The sequence below is a fragment of the Lynx rufus genome, unplaced genomic scaffold, assembly GCF_022079265.1.
Source record: "Lynx rufus isolate CCGP_SWC_20201006 ecotype Redwood Valley unplaced genomic scaffold, mLynRuf1.p SCAF_21, whole genome shotgun sequence".
In the NCBI taxonomy this organism is placed as follows: domain Eukaryota; kingdom Metazoa; phylum Chordata; class Mammalia; order Carnivora; family Felidae; genus Lynx; species Lynx rufus.
Genome location: NW_025814836.1, coordinates 9,210,372 through 9,231,958, shown reverse-complemented (window position 1 = coordinate 9,231,958; position 21,587 = coordinate 9,210,372). Strand labels below are relative to the sequence as shown.

The window sequence follows — 21,587 nt, the reverse complement described above, 5'->3', positions numbered from 1 at the left end:
AATATACTTTATTCTGCACTGGCTTTTTCCACATAGTTTTGCAACTGCCGAAGAAAATGCACAGTCCTTATTTCCTCTATCACACCATGGGATGATTTTTATTACAAATTCACTTGGATGGATCAGGCAATGTATGCTGGGCACATACACCTCCCTTAGCAAATAAACTATGGAAATCTTTAATCTCTTCACTGTAATGACCTTACTGCAGTTTATAGAAGGCTCAGTTTTTCCATACAAAGGTCTGTTGGTTTGTTACAAGAATCAGGAAAGTTTTGTTAAAACATCAAGGCAGTCTGCATACAGCATGTTTCATGGTGGATGCCCTCAGCCCCTAAAATAAAAACTAACTACTTTGTCCACCCATCTCTCCAGTCTAATTTCTCACCACTCCAGTCATACTAAGCCACGTGTGGTTTTCACAGCAGGCTGGACTGTCCCAGATCCCTGTGACTTCATACTCACTGTTCCTTTGACAGGATGCCCCATCTTTGTAAGGTTGGGACAGCCCCTGGGGTCAGTCAACAAGGTTCTGGGTTAAGAGCCCCCCACGTGGACTTCTCCCTGCCACCCTCTCCTCCACCCTAAGCAGTATGCCGCTGGTTTCCTGGAACACCCTGTTCCCGGCTATGTCAGTACTACTTCTCTCTGATACGTGTGATTACAACACAATCTCTCCCATGCAGGACGATGGGCTACTTCAAAGTAAGGTTCTTGTCCCACTCATCTTTGATCCTCTGGCTAAAAAGAGGGGAATGCTTTTTACTCTTAACATTAGTCTGTACTGTTTCTATTAGACAGTAAAAATTCAGTCTGCAAGAAGTATGTTCAATTATACCACTGGCACTCTATTTACCTATAAATGGGAAAGGGTTGGGATTTGAAGCACTAAAACAGCCTTTAATGGGGAAAAACATCAAACTGAAAGCAAGTTGATTATAGAACACTACCAGGCGCTACTATCTAACTTGAACTTGGCTCCTTCTACTCCTTACATTCCTCATCTCCCCTCTCCCTACCTGAACCCACTGAACTCATTACTTCCTCCTTTAGATGCTTCCTCATGGAGGCCGCCCTGCCCCAGGTCGGCCTGCCTGCTCTACAGAGCCTGCTAACAGCTCTCTGTACTCTTGTCTTCGCAGTACAGAGCAGCAACGCTGTAAAGAATGAAGTAATGCCTTTGCACAGACGTACGTACGCGCCAGAGCTCAGGGACTTCCTCGCTGCTCACCCCTGACTCCTCAGTACCAGGTACATGGCAAGCACACAACATTTTGCTAAGTACTGATTTTGCTGAGTGCTGAATGAATCACAGAAGTTTATATATCCCGTCTCTCCCTTTAGAAAATTTCCACAATGGCAAGGATGGGTACAAGTTTACCACCTTAGTACCCCTGCCACACAACCCCACTATTTCATGGTACACATTTATTAACTGCCTGTTGAATAAGCAATTCATATTCATCTCTTCAGAATCACTCTCAGCTTTTGTTAATATTCACCTAGGTATGAAACACACAATGTGATCATCTTCTATAAGTTGTTCAGACTTGTTCTAAAAACTTTTGCCATTACCGTTAAGGTTGAGTTCTCTGCATTAATATTCCACATGCCTAAGGCGCATGAATACCCAAAAAAAAAGAAAAAAAAAAAAAAAGAACAGGGAGGGGGGGAAAAATCAAACCCAACCTCTGGGAAGATCAATTCAACAATTTTCCATATCCTCATTATAGTCAAGCACAAACCTGTCCAAGCTTAATATTATTAAAATACAAAAATGGAAAGAGCCACCTGCCCAAATTATACACAGTTAGAAGAGTACCAAATAAAAGCATGTCTGCCTGGACTAAACCATAAATGGGGTACTAAAAACCTCTTCCTAAAACAACAATGAAACACCGCTACACACCTATTAAAATGGCTAAAATCCAGAACAATGACAACACCAGGCGCTTGAGAGGGTAAGAACAACAGGAACTCTCATTCACTGCTGGTGGGAAGGCAAAGTGGTACAGCCACTCTGGAAGATGGTTTGGCCCTTTCTTACAAAGCTAAACACACTATGACCATACATCCAGCAATCACACTTCTACATATTTACCCAATTAATAACGTATGTCCACACAAACTCATACACGCATTATGTTTTATAACAGCTTTATGCATAATTGCCAAAAACTAGAAGCAGTCAAAATGTCCTGCAACAAATGAATCTACTGTGGTACATCCAGACAATGGAGTATTAGTTGGTAGAAGTCATGGATGAACCTTAAATGCATACTCCTAACTAAAGAAGGCAATTTGAAAAAACTGTATGATTCCAATTCTGGAAAAGGTAAAACTATAGAGACAATAAAAAGATCCATGGCTGCCGAGGGCTTAGTGGGGGGAGGAACCCTGAACAGGTGAAGCACATGGATTTTTTAGGGCAGTGAAACTCTTCTGTATTCAACTGTAATGACAGACACATGACACATATTCATCAAAACCCATGGAACTTTAGATATAACACAAAGAGTGAACCTTAATGTATATAAATTTTTTAAAGAAAGTCTTTTAAAGAGGTCAGGGGATCCCAGGACGGAATGCAGCCAATGACAAAAACAGTTTTACAAATGTATGGAACAGTGACACCAAAGGGAGTGGGGAAAAGGTTGCTGACCTAAGTATAACGAAGCAGAAATGAAGGCTACAGGCAAATGAAACCGGACAAGAATGCCGTATCATTGATAAAGTTTCTCACGGGGATACGTGGTAAAGATTCAGAAACCACTGTATGTGTACACAGGGATTGAACAATATACTAAAGGGATGGTAGATGGTGACAGCGACAGCTCTCAGTGCTGAGGTGGGAGGTGACAGTTAAGCAAAGGGAGGAGGCTAAAATGACCCGTGTGCTGACGATCTGACCTGGAGACGTCAGTATCAACACACGTCTAGTTTCATATAGACACAGGTGGTTACACACAGAAATATTTATACACTTGTATATACGCATGGGCCAGTATACACATATAGCTTCCCTGTTCTGTCATATGAGGGGGGGCCTAGAAGCAACAGACACCCCAATAGCAACAAGCACACCAAGCACCCAGGTCTTGGTTTCTAATGCCATTTTCCAATAGAAAGAAATGGAGTGGGCTCCTTGAAGAAATGGCTGATTCTAGGACTTTGGCAGAAAATTTACAAGATGAGCCTGCAGTATCTTCTAGTGCCAGAGAGTAAGGGAAGTGCTCAAGAGAGAGGAGAGGTAGAGGCAGGTGGAGGAGGAAGTGGAGGGGGAGGAGAGGCGAGGACAGGGGAGGGAAGAAATCCAGCTGAAAGAATTTCCAATGACCAGAGCTGGAACAATTTTAGCAACTAAATAAAGTAGTATATAACCCAAAATATAGAATAAATATCCATGAGTCCATACTGATACAAATTCACAACTGAATACATAAATGGGAAAGAAGAGACAAATCTCCTGTGCAGAATTCTAAATAATATTTGCAAACAGTCCAACCTCAAGTTGGGGGAGCATAATCTGTCACTCCTTAAGTGTAGGCTGTGTTTAGTGCCTTCCTTCCAAAAAGCACACTCTGGAAAGGGGAGGAAAGAGTTTTGTTTACAGAGGAGAAACCTAACACTCCCTCAGCTGGGAGTCAACATACAGTGATACGTCATGTTGACAATATTACTCCTGACATGATGTGAAAAGAAGGGCACTTCACCTCTGTGGTCTTCCTCTCAAATTCCCTAACTCCCGTCTAATCTTGAGAAAAAGAAAAACATCAGTTAAATCCTAAAGAGGGACATTTTACAAAATACCTAACCAATACTCCTCAAAACCATCAAGGTCATCAAAAACAAGGAAAGCTTAAGAAACTGTCACAGACCATAGGAGCCTCAGGAGATATAATGATAAAAAGGACAGCAGGTAAAAACTAAAAACATCTGAATAAAGTATGGACTTACTTTATCTTCATGATTTTTCTGTAAATCCAAAACTCTCCTAAAGTCAAAAGTTTATTTTAAAACAAAGTAAACAAACCAAAATCTCCTTCACTCCAACCACTGTTCTCTGAACCACCAAACTAGTGATTCTCGAAGTGTGGTCCCTGGACCAGCAGCATCAGACCCACCTGGCAGCTTGTTAGAAATGCCAGTTTTCAGGCCCTGCCCCAGACCTGCTGAATCAGGTCCAGGGATAGGGCTCAGCAATCTGTGTTTTTAAAAAGCCCCTTCCGTGACTCTGACACACGATAACGTTTGCACGCACAGACGCTCTGATTTCTGATACAGGATGGGGGTGGGACTTCAGAATCAGGTGATGCTCAGGCTGCTGGTCTGGGGACCACATTTTGAGAATCACTGCTTTAGGCCAGCCAAGCAATAAGAAAGGCCTTTAGTGAATGCTTACCATGTGTCAGGTACTTACCACAACATAACCACAAGAAACACCCCCATATTAGAGAAAGAGAGTGGTTTTCCTCAGGCCACAGCTACATGACTGGACTGTAGAGCCTCTGTCCTGTCCTCTTGAGGGGCCTCATTTCTGGGTAATGTATTCATCTCCTGAGGTGGCTCTAACAAATTACCACAAACTAGGTGGCTTAGAACAACAAGAAGTTACTCTCTCAATGTTCTGGAGGCTGGAAGTCTGAAATCCAACAGGGCCATGCTCTCTCCAAGGAAGATTCTACCCCTCACCTCTTCTAGCTTCTGGTGGCCCTGGCACTCTGGGCTTCTGGCCACATCACTCCAGTCTCTGTCTGTCTTCTCTGTGTCTGTGTTATTTTTCTTTGCTTCTCTCTTATAAGGACTCTCATGATGGCATTTAGGACCCAACTGGATAATCCAGGGTAATCTCATCTCCTTAAATACATTTGCAAAGACCCTTTTTCCAAATAAGATAATATTTACCAATTTAAGGGATTAGGACCTGATACCTGTGGGAGGTCATTATTCAACCTACTACACACACTGTAAGTCAAGAAGACATCAATGGATTTCCCCTACAAAATTATAGCAGAGAATGAAGATTTCTAACCAAGGATCTGGCAGTTGTTTCCTTCCTGCAGGGATGACCACAGAATACTACATAAAATCAACTGTGGATGTAGAGTATTACCATCTTCTAAACTACCTAAAATTCAATTACACAGTTAATAAACACCTTCATCAAGGGCAGAGTTTTCAGAGGGCTTGTTTTAGATGACTGTGACCAACCAGGATCTTTAAAGTGACTTTTGAGAAATTTTAAGACTAAAATGAAAGATTTTTAGTTTAAAGATTTCTTGAGAATTGAAGATTTAGCTTAAAGATCTCTTGCAAACTGATCCAGGAATGTTTGTTCTGCTGCTCTCTCTTACATTAAAAACTTCCTAAGAGTAAATCTAGGGATTAGAGATCAAATACCTCTTTTGTTTGTTCTTGGGTTGAGGTCCACCACTTTAAACCCATTTAAACCACTGCTTTTCAGCTAGACATTTACACTAGCTTGGCAAGGGTCTAACAAATAAAAGTGACAGAGTACTATGCGGTCTAATTGCTCTCAGCTGAATATTATCTTAAACATTATGAGTATACTGAAAATACCGCACCAAAGAAATGTAAGGAGCATGAAAATTTTCCCTTTGTCTAAAGTTTAAATTGATTCTTTTCAAACAAATACCAGCAATAGTTACAATAAAAAGGTAGAGTGCAGCACAGTGTGATACAGAAAAAGAAAATTTATTTCACTAGAGTTAGAATTGTAGGCTCGGCAGCCAAACTGCCTGGATTCAAATTCTGAATTGAGCACTTTACCATCTGTCCAATCCAGGATGCGTTAACTGATCTCCCATTTCAGATAAGAGGAAACTGAGACTTGGGAAAGCAGAGTTTAGACACACTTTCTCACCACACCAAAAGTGTAAGATGTCCTTTAAACCTTATCCCTCCAAAAACAAATTCTTTTAACACAAAGGCTTAACTGAATCAATGTTCAATTATAACTGTCTCCTGAAATTAACAGGGATTTCTGCCTTCCATGGTAAGTGCCCACTTGGAAACTTCATTGATCTACTGTAACTATTACAAAGTGACTTAGATCACTTGATGATCAGTAAACTCTTTGTCTATTAGTAGTAGTATTATAGGCCAAAGATTATAACAGAAAGGCTAAGCCCCTGTTACATTTCTATTATTAATTAGTTAAGGATGTGGACCAACTTTGTGATGACATACGCAATTCTATGGAGTGGCTTTTCTTTTCTTTTTTTAAATAAGTAAAACCATGTAGTTTTCAATGAACATACATGAACATCAAATTCCATGACAAATAAGACCTCTGTATCACTGGGACACAAGCCCCACTGCTTCTTACTCCAAGCAAACAACATTCCAGTTTCTGCCTGGATGCTGACCAAGGTTCTCAGCTGTCCCCTAAGGTTTATCAGTTTTAGGAACTATTCACCCCATGAGTCATCAATAGATTAAAAAGTCTAAATGGTGAGTGTTCCAACACTTCAAGTTCAAACTAAGCAAATGTAAATCAAAGGTGAAGGTTTCTTCCTCTTTCACTGGCCTCCCTGGCTCAGTCTCCTCTGCCAGATCCTCATTTCAGACTTCCAGCCCCTGGAAGCCCCTGGGCTCAGCCCTAGAGTTTTCTCTATCTTCATGGATGTCATTCATCCTCCAGCTTTAAATACTGTCAAGATGCAGAGGACTCACATTGGTATCTCTAGCCTGACCTTCCAAGTCTTCCCCATCCCTCCAGCTGCTCAGAAAACTCTCCTCTCTCCCACATCTCATCCTTCAACAAGTCCTATCAGCTGTACCTTCGAAATTCATCACAAGCTACCACTTCTTCCCACTCCCACTGCTGCCACCTGCACCAAGCGCTACCGTTTTCCATTCTCTGAGTTACCAGAAGTGCTTGCTCATGGATCTCCCTGCTCCCACTCTTGCTCCCCTGCAGTTTCTTCTTCAAACACCAACTGGTGGGGTCCTTTTGAAACAGCTCCCTATACTCCTCTGCCCCGAACCCCCAGTGCTTGCCCAGCTCACTGGGCATAGAACACAGAGCCTTTATCAGGGACAGGCCTTCCACAATCCAGACCCTCCCACTCATGTGCTCCAGCCATGCAGATTCCTTGCTGTCCTAATCATGCACACAATCTCTGCCTCTGGGCCTTTGCATGCCCCATTTCCTCTGGCTGGAGATGGTCCTCCCTGGATGTAAGCAAAGTTCACTTTCACTCTCTCAGCTGGGCTGGCACTCCCTGACCCCTCCATCACTCTGTCACCTCACCATGCTTGTACTTCTTCAAGCAGGTATTGGCACCACCTGCCAGTATATATTTGTCTCCTCTGACGTCCCCATAAAGAAGTAAATGCTCCAGGAGAGCAGGCTTTGCTGTGCTCACTGCTGTAGCCCCAGTATCTTGAGCAGGGCCTGTCACAGAGCAGGCAAGAAGACAGTTTATTTAGTGAGTTAACCATTAAAGATTTGTTTGTATCATCTGGGATATTTCAATTTCCATGCCCATCTTCCCCTCATAAAACTACCAGAATTCTAAATTATTGCAGAATCTGTTCATAGCAACATAAAAAGCAAACAGGCATTCCTCGGGTGGTAAAAAAATAAGAATGTACTCCTCTTTCTGCCTTAAATGGACCACATCATTATAAATAAAAATATGGCTTCTGCCCTTAAACTGAATATTCCTGCCAAAGGGGAATGCACAGGTGTGAACATGTACAAAAAGAAAAATAGTGCAGTATTTTTCAAAAGAAAAAATCTTCAAAAATAAGTGCCAGGCAGCAAAGAAAAAAACTCTATACTGATTTCTTTATCCTCACAAGGCTCACTGGGAGAAAACCCAGAAATGAAACACTATAGGGTTAACCAGGATGACGTTGGTAGGAGCGCTAGCATAAAATTGCTGAGTGAACGCTGAAGGACTCTTTTTAGCCAGGGAGAAGTTTTGCTGTAATGGTACCATTACAAATTTCTTACAGTAATAACACGGTACATTATAAGCTTGCTCAAATGATAAGCTCTTTATGAGGGTTAGAAGTCTGCAGCCCTCTCAAACAAAGGCCTTTCTGTCTTAGATTTCCTAGAAGTCAATAAGCTAAAAATCACATCCTGCACAATATCCACTTAGACTCACAGAAGATCTAGTCTTCTGTGGCTTCACCCCAGCTTCCCAGGGCACTGGGCAGTCAACACCATACACTCCACTTCTGTGTGTCCAATCAGATCATCTCTGGGGTCTAACTACTTTTTATTTTGAAATAACTTCAGGTTTATAGCAGAGCTGTAAAGACAGTAGAGAGAGATCCCATCTCTTGACCCCACTTCCTCTAATGTCAACATCTTATGTAACTATATCCTATGCATATTAAAACTAAGAAATTGACACTCATACAACACTATTAACTAAACCACAGGCTCTATTCAGATTTCATCAGTTTTTCCACTAATGTCTCTTTTCTTCCAGTCCAGGACCCCACAATGCATTCAGTTGTCATATCTTTGGTCACTGCCAATCTGGAACAATCCCTCAGTCTTTCCTTGCTTTTCATGACCTTGGCACTTGGAAGAACAATGGTCAGGTATTTTGTAGAATGTCCCTCAAGTTGGGTTTGTCTGATGTTTTCTCACGACCAGACTGGAATTACGGCTTTGAGAGGACTAAGGCACAGGTGAAGAGCCATCTCATCCCATCATACCTGAGAGTACATGATATAAATATGACTTTATACTGCTCATGTTAAGGTGGTGTCTGTCAGGTTTTCTACTGTGAAGTTACTATTTTTCCTATTCCCTACTCCATCCATTACAAATGAATCCAACCCACAGTCAAGGGGAAGGAAATCAAGCTCCACCACCAGGAGGGAAGATTATTCAAAAATCTGTGAATGTTAAAACCACCATGGCAATTAATGAATACTTTGTAAGTCCCTCTTTTTTTTTTTTTTTAAATGAAATTTGTTTAGCTAAACAAATCTCAGCTTATGGTTCATGGCAACAAACAAAAGTTGAGGCAAAAAAGAAACAAAAAAGGCTAAGGCTCAAAGAAGATTTATAACTAGACCACATAGGCAGACATTTGTGAAATCATCAACTGCAGAGACAAAAAGATTTTTAAAAATATCATTTGATTTTAGCTTTAGAGCATTTGTCAGTTTTATCTCTGGCCAAAAGTTCTTTGTTTTCGTCATCACATCAAATAGAGCTTCTACCCTTGTCATTACTCAAGATTTACTGCTGATCAGCTCTCATCCTTACTGACTTTTATCCGGCTATGCAACTCATGGCAATTAACACGGCTCATAGGAGAGAAGAAAGGGGAAAAATGATAAAGCAGTAGTCTGTCAAATATGTATGATGGGGCGACACCGTATGCTAAGTATGGCTTCCCTGCAACTGGACTGTAAGTCATTTACTGGAAAGACCAAAGTCCAAACTCCTTTTTTGTCTTCTCCACCACCAACAAAATGCTCTGCACTGAACAGGGGCTAAATAAGATGATGCCAATTAATCAAAACATAATGTCAGTCTCCACCTAGTTCCAAAACCTCATTAGATTATAAGCAATGTTGTAAGAGTATTAACGGCATCTAGGGTTCTTACACATGAGCAAGTAGAATGATCAGAGAAGCCTATAAATAGTGCAGATCATTGGACTCCACCTACCAAGAGTCTGGTTCTGGGTTGGGTCTGGAAATTTGCTCTGTAACAAACACCTCAAGTGATTCTCTTTTAAATAGCTTCCCTTTGAGAAAGAGCAACTTAGTGTAAGACCTATGGACAATGCTAATACTTGAAGTACACGTACACGTACACGCACACGCGCACACACACACACACACACAATTTTCCCACTGAAAAAGGCTTGGAAAACTGACAACACACCGTTACGCCTTACAAAGCTTTACCTCCAAAGGTCTCTTTCTGACCCACACAACACTGCTACCATCAAGTTTATTCCTGCCTTTGTCCCCTCACTTGTTATTTTTCAGGTGCCAGATAGTCTTACCAGTTCAGGTCAGAAAGGATGATTAAATACTGGAATTACAAATTTTATAAAGCTTTGCTGTTGCCATCCCTAGATCTCTTACAACTGTGAATGGATACCATCCTGACAGTGGAAAACAGTCCAGAAATCGATTAGAGAAAGGAGTGACCCACACAATGCAAGCCTCCTCAACGCTACCCTCCCAAACCATTCCACCCTGCGCCAGTAGTCCCATAGCCCTCCACACTTTACTGTGCAGCTCACACTATTTTTCCCTGGTTTATTGTTGGTTTACTATAATTAGGCAGTGAGGTATTTTTTTTCATAAAGATTAGTCCCTTTTCACATAGTGAAAATAAGTTCTCAGAGCTCATTTCACTTGTATTACCTCAAAATGTCTCATGTAACACTTCAAATAAACTGTCAGTTTATTATAGGAATTGAGTTGATGGCACATGTGATGTCAATCTTTTCATCTACACAGAAAATACTCTTCAGCTATTAGCTTAAGGAAAATGATATTCTGATCCCACTTCCTGATAATGTTGCTAAGGAGCCCTTTTCTGTCAACTCAACCTAAATTAGGTATATCTAGTGATGACCTTATAATAAGAAAGATGATGAACGTGTAAAGTCTCGAACATCTTTAACACACTCCTACCAAACTTGAATAAAGCACTTTGCCTTGAGACCACACCCCCTCCCTCACAAACACAAGACTCTGATATAACAAATGGGGACACCATTTCAGAGATGTTTGTATACTTACAGAAGGTTTTGACAGTAAAATAATTACAGGTCCAAAGCAACTAACTTCTCCATTTTAGGTCAACTCTGATGTGTTCTGTCAGAACAGTCTTCTCTAAATTTTAACAGCAAAAACCAAGGATTCTAACACCACAGTGTTCCTACAAGTCATATCCAAGTACTTGTTTATGCAGGTCAAAACCTATGCAAAGTCCTCAGGGAATGAGTTCTGAAGGGCTTAGTTTTCCAGATACTTGGGTATTTCATAAGCACTCACTCTGTGCCAAGCACGAGCTACGATAATATGCAGCATCTCAATGCTTGAGACAATCCTACAAGGTAGGCAATGTCTTATGCCATCTTTTAAGGAGCTAACAGTCCAGAGAAGTTAGGCTACTCGCTGCCCAGGATGACACTGCTAGTGAAGAATGCCGAATGAACTGGGAGATTCCAGCCCACTGTATCCTAAAGCATGTCCTCACCACTCACTCCCCTGCTCCCCTCAACCTTTGTGCCACTTGGCCTCAGCTTACAGCTCTCTCCTCTTGCTCACCCCACACCAAAAACATTGGTCCCTTTGTGATGTGTTAAACACCTCATACATTACTCTACTGTCTCTTTGCACCCCAGCCCAGCCCCACAGGAACAGGAGAGAGCAGGACCTCTGCTCTCTGCACTGCTGCGTCCCCAACTAGAACAGTGTCTTAATCATAGCAGACGTTCACGATTTATTTGAAAAGTAAGTATGTGTGAATATTGTAACTGACTCGCTGAAAATCTTTCTAATTTTTAGGGCACAATTCCCTGACCTCTTATGCAGAGGATAAGAGGATATTCAGAGTGATTTATCTAATTGGAGAAAGCAAAATTTAAGCTGTGAAGCTAAGGCTCCATAATTGATGGTCTTAGGTGATACCAAATGAAAATGGTGGAGTAAAGACCTCCAAAAATTCTCTCCATAAAAGCAAAGAGAACTTGGGCCAAAATAAGTTTCCGGCACCTATTCAGGACTCTGGATATTAACCAAAGACTTAGAGTAACCCAGGAAGCATTTATGCAAGAAAAACAGTGAAATTTTGGTAAGAAGAGTGAATTTTGTGGCATGTTAACTGTCCGTTCCCATTCCCTATTCCCCAGCAATGTGGTGGTAACCTTGAAAACCAACATCCACAACCATGCCGAAAACCAGCAAACTGGCAGCCACTGGAAGGAGACAGAGCAGGCAGGGCTGGAGCTCCTTCAAAGCCCCATTCCCAGAGAACTGTCATTATCTGACCTGCCTGGTGGTTTCCTAGAAGACCCTACTTGTAAGGCTGTCTTTATTTGACCTGACTCAGAGCCCTCCTATTGCAAAAAGTCTCTTGGTGGGGAGGGGAGGAAGTATTTGTTAAAAATAATCACAGGTAATTGTTGAATATCATGCTGCCTGAGGATGTGGCTAACAGTATGGGCAAAACACGGGCTAACCAAACAGCTTAAAAAGAAAAGTAGGGGTATGACATGTCCATACGGCACTTTGAAAAGCTTTTATATATATCTGGGAACCTAGAAGGCCATGAACATGCATCGGGCTGTGCACATGCCCAGGGAAGACCTGAGAAGGCCCTAAGCTCTCATCTCTGGTTGACCGTAAGGCTGTGTACAGGCAGGAGGTGAGGCTAAGGAAGAGCTGAAAACTGCATGGTGAGTATTAAAGGCAAGCACCAATGAGTACACAGAGCCCCTAAGCAAAGACTGGGAGACTTAGTTCCAGGCATCTAAGGAAATCTTCATCCATTCATTAGCTAACCGCTAAGCAAACCAAGCAGAGATTTAAGTGGCTACACACACACACACACACACACACACACACACACTACAGACTTTACAAAATTTTCCAAAAAGTCACTAAAACAATAGTAACATCATCAACCCCTGGGGAAGGTGCAGAATCTGATTTCCAGGGCTGCTGTATTATTTTAAATGTTCTGCTGTCTACAAGAAATTATGAGACATTCAAAGAAACAAGAAGGTACGGCCCATTAATGTGGGGAGGGGGGTAGGTAGGGCAGGAAGGAAGCAGCCAATAAAGAGGTGGAAATTATAAAGAAAAGAGGCAAGCAGAAATTCTGGAATTGAAAGTCATAATAACCAAAACAAAAAATCCACAACCAATCTGAACAGACAAAAGAAAGGATCAGTAAACTTGAAGATAGGCCAATTGAGATTTTCCAGTCTGAGGAATTGAAAGAAAAAAGGAAAAGAAAGAGCCCAAGCATATGCATAGGGCAGTGGCAGAAGGAGAGGAGCGAGAGAGAAGGGCAAAAATGTTTGAAGAAATAATGGCTGAAAACTTACCAAATGTGATGAAAAACAATCTACATGCCCAAGAAGCCCAAGGAACTCCAAGTATAATAAACTCAGAGAGCCACACCTAGACTCGTCATAATCAAACTACTGAAAGCCAGAGCCTCAAAAGCAGCAAGAGAAGAGACTCATCGCATTGGAGGGATCCTTGGTAAGATTAACAACTGGTTTCTCATCCAAAGAAACCACGGATACCAGAAAGCCTCCATTCAAACTGCTGAAAGAAAAAGACTGTCAACCAAGAATTCTCTACCAACAAAACTGTCCTTCAAAAGTGAGGAAGAAATTAGGGCGTTCCCAGATAAACAAAAACTGGAAGAATCTGTCACTAACAAACCTACCCTATGAGAAATATTAAAAGAGGCCTTTCAGACTGAAATGAAAGCACACTAAACATTAACTCAAATACACGTGAATAAAGAGCCCAAAAAAGGTAACTACATAGGTAAATATAAAAGACGGTATAAATAGGTTGTAACACTTTTTTCTCTAATCTGATTTAAAAAATAACTGCATTAAGCAGTAATTATAAATCTGTGTTGATAGGCATATCATGTATAAAGATGTTAATTTGTGTGACAATAATAGCAGGAGGGAACAGGGAGAAATAAAGCTTTATATCAAAGCAAAGATTGTGTATACTAGTTGCAAAGTTGGTGTTAACCCAAACTATGTTATTACCAGTTAAGATGTTAACTGTTAACACTTAGGGTAGCTTCTTAAAAAATAACTCAGAAAAAATAAAGTAAAAGAAATGACAAGAGAGTGAAAATGTATAAAAACTATCTAACACAAAATAAGGCAGCACTGTAGGAACAAAGAAACAAAACAGACATGACCTAGGAAACCAAGAGCAAAATGACAGACATAAATCCTACCCTATCAGTAATGACATTAAATGTAAATGGATTAAACACTCCAATTAAAAACTAGTCCAATTACATGCTCTCTACAAGAGAAACATTTTAGATTCAAAGACAAACAGACCAGGGGTGCCTGGGTGGCTTAGTCAGTTGAGTGTCTGACTTCCACTCAGGTCATGATCTCACGGTTGGGAGTTTGAGCCCTGCATCAGGCCCGCTGCTGTTAGCCCAGAGCCCACTTCTGATCTGTGTCACCCTCTTTCTGCCCCTCCCTCACTTGTGCGCGTACACGTGCGCTCTTTCTCTCTCTCTCTCTCTCTCTCAAAAATAAATAAACATTGAAAAAAAAAGGCTAAAAGTGAAAGGCTGGAAAAAGATATAGCATGCACTGGTAACCAAAAGAGTGCTGGAATGATTATACTATCAGACAAAACAGACTTTAAGACAAAATTTGTCACTAAAGACAAAGAATGAATTTTATAATGATAAAAGGGCTTGTCCACCCATAATTGCATATACGCACTTAACAACAGAGCCCCAAAATACATGAAGCAAAAACTGACACAACAGAAGACAGAAATACACAATTCAACAATATTAGAGACTTCAATATCTCACTTTCAATAATGCATAGAATAACTAAACACACAAGAAAAAAGACTTAATCAACATACAAATCAACTAGACCTAAGAGATACCCACAGAATACTCAATAGCAGAATATACATTTTTTTTAATTTTTTTAATATTTATTTATTTTTGACAGAGAGACAGAGCATGAGCAAGGGAAGGGCAGAGAGAGAGGGAGACAGAGAATCCAAAGCAGGCTCCAGGCTCTGAGCTGTCAGCACAGAGCCTGACGTGGGGCTTGAACTCAGACCGTGAAATCATGACCTGAGCCGAAGTTGGACGCTCAACCGACTGAGCCACCCAGGTACCCCCAGAATACACATTCTTCTCCAGCACATACAAAACATTCTCCAGGGTAAACCATATGTTAGGCCGTTAAAAAGTCTCAATAAATTTAAAAGAACTGAAATAATACAAAGTATGTTCTCCAACCATACGGAATGAAATTAAAAATCAATAACACAATGGTGGGTCTTAGACTGCTGTGCTGTTTAGTCTCATTTCCTCTTGTGTTTCACTTCTTCATATCCTTCCCACTCACTGCTGACAGTGTCTTTGTATGGTAACCCCCCCCCCACCGTTGTAGATGCTAATTTGCCCTTATAATCTATTAGAAGTTTGGAGATGGAACCATCGAACTTGCAGAACAAAAGAATAAGGCTCAGTATAAAACCACAAGGGGCTCTGCCTTGAAGAATCAGGAAGCATTAGGGATCAGTATTTGGAGCATCTTATTCTAGCCACCTAGGAGCCAGCCTAGTTCTTAGGCAGGCAAGGTTAATGGGCAGCCTAAAGGCCCAGGAAGGCACCAGTATAATGCAAATCAGTTCCATGGCAACCAGCGGTTAAGAAACATTACTTCTTCCATTATTAAGGAAAAAAAATTCCCAGCCTTCTGATACAAAGATGTTCAACATTCCTTTATAAGCCAGTCAGACTAACAAAAGGAAGACCTTCTCTTTTTACATATTTTGCTCTAAATTCCAATTTCCTTTGAGGACATGCCTTCCCATAAAAAGAACATCATCAATCTTACCCTTCCCTGTACTGTTTTATACTTAAAATCACTATCACAGGGTTTTACGCTCTCACATTTTTCTAAACTGCTTCATGAACATGTTTTTGTCTCCTTAACCAGACTTAAAGCCCTTGAGGGGAAAAAAAGGCCATTCATGTTTCATTCTCCTTTTTGTAGTTCCCTACCCGCTCAGAGAGCTGTGCTGGGCTCATTAATGCTCCCTTAACAAATACTGGTTAACTCAGAGGGTCATACAGGTGTGTCCTAATATACTGCTGTGTCCCAAACAACTTCTAGGTGTGCCAAGATAACAACCCCTTTGGGTCTGGGGCAGGGGGTGCAGTGGTTAGAGGTTGGGGTAGCAGGAGCACCTCAATGTGTGCATCACCATGTGAAAAAGGCTGGGAAACACGGAGTTAAGGGACTAATTAGAAACACTGCTGAGGGGCACCTGAGTGGCAGTCAGTTGAGCATCCAACTCTTGACTTCGGCTCAGGTCTTGATCCCAGGGTCGTGGGATCATGGGATTGAGCACCGCATCGATGCTTAAGACTCTCTGTCTCTCTCTCTCTCTCTGCCCCTCTCCCCCCACTTGCACACGTGTGCGCTCTCTCTCTCTCTCTCTCTCTCTCTCTCAGAAACAAACACACAACAACAAAAAAACCCTGGGTTAAAGGAATAATTAGAAACACTGCTGAAAAGAACTAGAAAGAGACTGAATGTCCATAAAAAAGATGAAGCTCCTCATGTACCAACTAGAAAATCTTCCAAGACACGTAAGTGAAAGCCAGCAAGATCCAGGCAGTATGTAAAACATGCTACCATCCACATAATAAGGAGGATACACACACTTCATAGATTACCTATGCATACGGTACGCCTTTACAGGTACACCACAGTGGCTGGCCCTGAAGGGAACCCAGGAGGTAGAGATGGAGATGGGAAAACTTATCCCAATGAACCCACTGAACTTCTGAATTTTAAAGCATGTGACGGCATTAAATTTTTTTGAATTCTCTTTTAGAGGGGGAGAGAAAGTGGGTAAGGGAGGCAGGGAGGGCAAGGGGAAAGGGAAGGGAGAGAGGGAGAGAAAGAGAGAGAGACAGTCTCAAGCAGGTTCCACACTCAGTGCAGGGCCTGACGTGCGGCTCCATCCTACAACCATGGGATCATGACATGAGCCGAAATCAAGAGTTGGCACTCAACCCGACTAAGCCACCCAGGGCCCCCCAATAATTTTTTTTAATGTTTATTTATTTTTGAGAGAAAGAAAGAGTGTGAGCAGGGAAGGGGCAGACAGAGAGGGAGACACAGAATTCAAAGCAGGCTCCAGGCTCTGAGCTGTCAGCAGCCCCGATGCAAGGCTGGAACTCATGAACTGTGTGATCATGACCTGAGCCAAAGTCAGACGTTTAACCGACTGAGCCACCCAGGCACCCCAACAAACTTTTTAAAGTTGCCAAATCCACCTATGCCTAGTAATGACTATTTTCTATGCAAAACACCTTTATGACTAAGTCAAATGTTGGGTTAAAATAAGAAAAGCAAGATCTGGTTGCTGGTTACCCAGCCACGTTCTCTTTGTGAAAATCCACTGAGCTCTACACTTAATTATGATCTGTGTACTTTTCCACAGGTATAATATACCTCAATAAAAAGTCAAACAAAATGAAAAGGTTACTTAGGTCAACTGTCTTTTTGTTCCCTTATTAAAAGGCCAGTATATGTCATTTATTTGCCTAAAAAATTGTTTCAAATTGTTCAGCAATGTTTCTCAAAAGCAACCTCCCATGACTGAGATGTCATGCCGAGCCCGTGTGACAAGGGGGCTCAGGTCTGCCTGCTCTGCTTCTCCATCAGTAGTAACGGCCTCCAGTCCCACATTCTCACTCTGGGCTGGGAGGGTTCAGTAAGCACTGAGGAGCATTACTAAAAACCACCTTATGGTTTACTGCATTGCAATTACATTTTTAAATTATGAAAATGAAAGTATTTAAAGCCACTTATCAAAAATGCCAAAGTCACAAAGGATGCAGATGGAGGCTGTGCAAACAGTCCAGACAGAAGGAGGCTACCTATAGAGGTGTGACCGTCAAATCCAACACCTGACCCGAGGCTGCTTCTGTGATGGAGAAGGGAGAACTGTTACCCAGGACTTTGCTGCATCTACAGGTAAAATCGGAATATAAACGGCAGGTTGAAGTCTCCGTGTTGAACTGAACTTAGGCTATACTATGGTCATATGAGAGCATTTCCCCACTTAGTCAAAATACAATTGATGTTAGTTAAAGTAAAGGGCCACAATGTTAAGTTACTCTTAAATGAGGGACAGGTCTATGTCCCTGTATGCGGGAACAGGGGGAGACTCAGCAGCAGTGGCAAATGATCATGCGAATAGGGTAAAATGTTAACAGGTTAATTTGAGTCCAGGGTGTGTGGATGTGCTTTGTGTTGGTTTTTTTTCTGTGAAATTAAAATTACTTCCAAATAAAGTCTTTTAAAACCATGCATTAATAAATTACTACCAATAAGAATCAAAACAAGCTTAGAAATGAATCTGGATTTTGATTATGACAGTTGCCTCTCATGACGCATTTTAATGCCAAGGCACTATTTCAATTTGCAAAAAAAAAAAAAAAGTAAAAATTACACCTTCTGGCTAGATTTATAAGAGCTAAATAAGTACCTTCCAAGACCTAAAGCTTAACATAATTGTCTTTAACATAAGACTCCACCTCAGTAATTTCTCATAATGTGAACCTTAATGGAGAAACTAGATTTACAGGAAGTTTAATAAAAGTTCTCATCCACATGAGGGATTAATCTCGCTTGAGTGGCAAACACAATGATAAATCCTAGCTAACGATGTAGGTTAAGAGCACTTAAAGCCCTACCAAAAAAGAAAACAGAAATCAAAGGTCTAATAAAATGGTACATGTCCCAATAGATCTAATTCTCAGAAATGACAATGATGAAGGACTACACATGAAAGGCAAAACTTTAAATTTACAGAAAAACATACGGGAGACAATTCCCATCCCATCAGGAAGGGAAAATTTCTTACACAAAAAAGCACAAGCCATACAGGAGAAGAATGAGAAATTAAACTACACTCAAAACTCACGATTTGCATGTGAAGTAAAGCCACATTTAAAGGGAAAGGACGAGTCATTTTTGGGGAGAGGACAGGCCCCTGCAAAAGGAGCTCGCAAACTGGCAGCACCCAGGAAAAGCTCTGTCGTCATCAGGCCTGTAAACACATGGAGAGTAGCAGCGACACCACCCAGAGCTGACTGTCCCCTGGCTGCCCACATGTCCTCCACACCCCCCAGAGATCCTAGGGACAGGGAACTGGCCAGGGAGGGAGCCTCCTCTCCACCAGATCCCTTTAACTAATAAAATCATTCACCAGGTGCCTCCAGGCAAAGAGGTGGCCTCCAGTGTCCAGAAAGGAGGATCCTCAGCACCCAGGTTCAGGCCTTAGAGAACTTTGGCGATTACGAGAGGACAGCCCTAAAACTACCTCCCAGCCCCTGCAGCCCTAGGACAATACTTTCTAACAACATCCTGGCATTAATGCTAGCTGAGAGTTCTGGATAAACAAGACGCTGGCCCCAGCGACATCTATCTAGCAGGATGTAAGATATAACAGCGCCACGACACTAAGACACAGATTGTTAAAAATTCACTCTCAAAGGTAGGCCTATTGTCTACAATTCAGCAGGACGGCTAGCTTCTCAGAGATCAGGGAGAGAGAGGGTAAAACATTCCAAAATACACAAGGCACTGCATGTTTTAACTATAATGAAGCATGTTAAGGTTATAACTACTAAATTAAGGATGGGAGGAAATGCAGAAACACTGCCAGCTGTACTCTTAGAACTGCATGACATCCCCAAATAGTTTCCTCGCTGCAAAAATCCAATGCAACAGAAATCCCCCCTAGATCCAGTGAGGAGGTCGGGGGGAGGGGGGGGACACACACACAGAGATCAGAGGTTTCACTCAAATGACATCTGAATGTACCTTTTATAATTAGAAACAACATGAAAACTACTTCCGGTATTCTTGAAAATGTCCACTTCCCTAACAGTTTAAATGAAAGAAACAGTTATTAGGAAACCTTTAAAAGCAAGTCTTAGGGGCAGAAGGCAAGTACTGGCAGGAATACAATTTCTTCACTCAAGCCCTTGAGAAAATTAACTCATAACAAAAGCTAACAGTTCACATCAGAAAGTAGGTTTCTTTTTCTTGGGCAGAGGTCTAGAAATTCCCTCTGTTCATCACAACTATCAGTAGTTTATCAATTTAAACACAACAACAACCTAAATAATTTTTTCCATTCTGACTAATATCAGATCCTGTAACTGCAGGCAAGAGGTGCACATCTGCCAATAAAAACAGAGAAAAGTCAAAAGCTAACTCATGTTCTCGAGAGCATTTAAAGAGAAAACATCTACAAGTAGACTTCCTACAAAAAATCGTATTTGTGTGTCCAGATAAGTCAGAGATTGCCTACCCACTATCCTCAAAGGAACAACCTTACTGCAAACTTACAGACTACAAATAAAGGTCTAAAATGTCAAGGTTTAAAATAAATGCAAAACCAAATGCTAATGGCTTTTTTTAAAATATCATTACTCATTTTATCAATTCTAAACATGTTAAGTTTCAATACTGTGTGGGTCAACAAACGACATGAGAGAAGTCAGGCCTTTGGGAGAACAGGGACAGGGAAAGTTGATACAATTGTAATCACATCTACAGATTCAGCAATACTCAGATTAGATGAATTTTCCAGATAACTGTGAAAATATCACTGTGACCTACAGTGAAACGTATCATTTCTTTGGGCTCCAAATGCCATGATTTATTAACTAAGGTATGAGGACAAAAGTATAGAAGGTATGTCCTACAAATGAAGGCTGAAAGATACTAAAAGGGAATTCAAATTTAACAAACTAAGGTAAGAATGTGTAATAACTTAATACCAACTTCAAGCCTTAGAGAAGGTATCATCACTAGTTTCCTGCAATTGGCTCATAACTGATGATGAAATTAACCAGTTTTTTTTCTTCTGTTCTTACCTCATAAGACCAGACACACTGCACCCCCGCAAACCTCCGGACACATCTTCCCACCTCCACGTCCTCGTGAGTCGTGTACATTTCCCGGAGACACTTTCCAATGTGCGGCACCATTCTCCGGAGAACCTCCCGGCTCATGATCACACCGGGCCCCCCCATGCAGAAGTTCTCACCGGGTTCCAGGGCCAGTTTCCCCATCTCTTCCGTGGTGCCCAGTCCTGTCTGCCCGAGAAAGAGGGGCTCACTGCTATTCAAACTCCTCAGAAAATTCTCCAGACGGTCTCCTTTGATATACACGTCATCATCTGCTCTCATAAACCATTCATACTTCTCCAGGTAGTGGTCATGCATGTACTTGAGCATCATGAAAGACTTCTTCTGGGGTGGGTAGGAGTCGTCCACGCCCCGTAGTGGCACTATCGGAATTGGTATCGAGGTGTCTGAACCCTCACTAGAGAAGAATTCGACTTTCCCAGGAATTGTCTTGGACCATGTTCTGGAATTAAAATAAGCATCAGTGAGAGAACAGTTTATTTCAAGCTTCTCATTTCCAGAAATCCACAGATCTACTCATGTTGAAGCACTGTGTGTTCAGAAGGAATGATAAAAAGCTACCTGATCTGCTTGCTTCCCCTTAACAGAAGTCCAGGCTATGGGGTATTGCAAGGCCCAAGTTCATTTTCAAAAGAATCCCACCAAAAAAAGATTAATGAAGTGTTAAAATATTTCCGGGATAACTAAGTTTTAAGCTGTGGCTGAAAACCAAATTGCCGGGGCACCAAGGTTTCAACACCCAGGTTAATTTTCTGATACTATCAACCCCCCACCTATAAACTCCTCCACTCCAGAAGACAATTAAAAATCAAATTCTTGGGGCGCCTGGGTGGCGCAGTCGGTTAAGCGT

At 41.5% G+C, this 21,587-nt stretch overlaps 1 protein-coding gene across 1 annotated transcript in view; it reads right to left on the bottom strand.

Moving 5' to 3' along the window:
• CHSY1 (chondroitin sulfate synthase 1) overlaps window positions 1–21,587 on the bottom strand; it is a 71,398-nt gene that overhangs the window by 34,646 nt on the left and 15,165 nt on the right. The window contains exon 2 of the mRNA XM_047086535.1: window positions 20,684–21,179. Within this exon, the coding sequence (XP_046942491.1) occupies window positions 20,684–21,179 (496 nt within the window). The remainder of the gene's footprint in view (window positions 1–20,683; window positions 21,180–21,587) is intronic.